At 52.1% G+C, this 1,163-nt stretch overlaps 1 protein-coding gene across 1 annotated transcript in view; it reads right to left on the reverse strand.

Annotated features, from left to right (window-relative positions):
• Positions 1-561: 561 nt before the first annotated feature.
• H257_18208 (hypothetical protein) overlaps positions 562-1,163 on the reverse strand; it is a gene marked incomplete at both ends in the record, with an annotated part of 2,208 nt that continues 1,606 nt past the window's right edge. Inside the window, one exon of the mRNA XM_009847227.1 lies at positions 562-1,134. Within this exon, the coding sequence (XP_009845529.1) occupies positions 562-1,134 (573 nt within the window). The remainder of the gene's footprint in view (positions 1,135-1,163) is intronic.

Genomic DNA, 1,163 nt, shown 5'->3' on the forward strand with positions numbered 1-1,163 from the left:
GGGGGAAGTGTTCTCGGCCGTGCCTCGGTTCAACTACCCGTGCAAGTGTGTGTGCAGTTGACAGTGAGTTCAGTCGGGTTCTATTTTTAGACTCGCCGAGGGAGCAACTAATTAGTCCCTCGGTGGCTCCTATTTAGGCCCAGGCTAGGACTTACCGAACCTCCCTCGGTACACTGTAAGTGTATTGACTGTGATGCCTGGATTACAGCGAAGTGATTCGCTGGTTGATGGGCACATAACCTGAATGATAATGAAGACACTTTTGGATTTGTCATCGAAGTCTACCGTCGTGAGCACGGTAGCTGGTTGTGCAAGCCGGCGCAGACAACAAGAATCCAGCAAGCCCAGTTTTGTCTGTGATGGGAAGATCGCTGGAATGTCTTGCCGAATTGTATGCGCAAGCAAGTCACGCCGCGATAATTTGTGGGTGGTTCTGAACTGTAAGTCCATTCAAGCCAAAAGTTGGCCAGGTATTTTTCGAGGCTACACATTAACACGGCATAAGCTGTACTGGTATACTCGATATAACTTTACTATAAAAATTAACAAACCAGTGGCAGCTTAGCACGTTCCCGAACACGTGGAGAAAACATGGCCGGGGTCATTAATAGCAGCTTGAAAGTCAGTTGCTGAGTTAAAGTTGGCGGCATTGGCGTTTGAGCCAAGCAATTGGGCGAAAGCTTGAGGTGACAACTCGTTGTAGCCTTGGCCCCCAGTGGTCCGCCAAGCATACGTAGCTTTGACGGTGCGGCCATCGTAAGTGAAAGACGCGGTCTTGCCACAGTCGGCAGGGATATTCTCTCCTCCGATGTACAACCCACGGTTCAACGTGTCCTTGCTCAAGCTGGCGTCGCAATCGGTGGTAGATGATGTAAACCAGTTCCAGCTCACTTTCTTATGAACACCAGGGGTTCCAGGTGATGGGGGCAGCGTCGGTTGCTTAGTCGTGGAGGGGTTGCTGGAAGGGGTACGCTTGGGGCTGCAGGTATGCGAAGGCTTGGGGCTGGAGGTAGTCGAATGATTGGGGCTCGAGGTAGTCGAAGGATTGGGGCTGGAGGTAGTCGAAGGATTGGGAGCGTTCGAAGGCGATGGCGACGGATTGCTGTCGCCAGCACCGCACCACTTGTACTCATCCTGGGAATCACATTGGGCTTTGCTCCACC

Source organism: Aphanomyces astaci (assembly GCF_000520075.1).
Source record: "Aphanomyces astaci strain APO3 unplaced genomic scaffold supercont1.143, whole genome shotgun sequence".
Lineage (NCBI taxonomy): Eukaryota > Oomycota > Saprolegniomycetes > Saprolegniales > Verrucalvaceae > Aphanomyces > Aphanomyces astaci.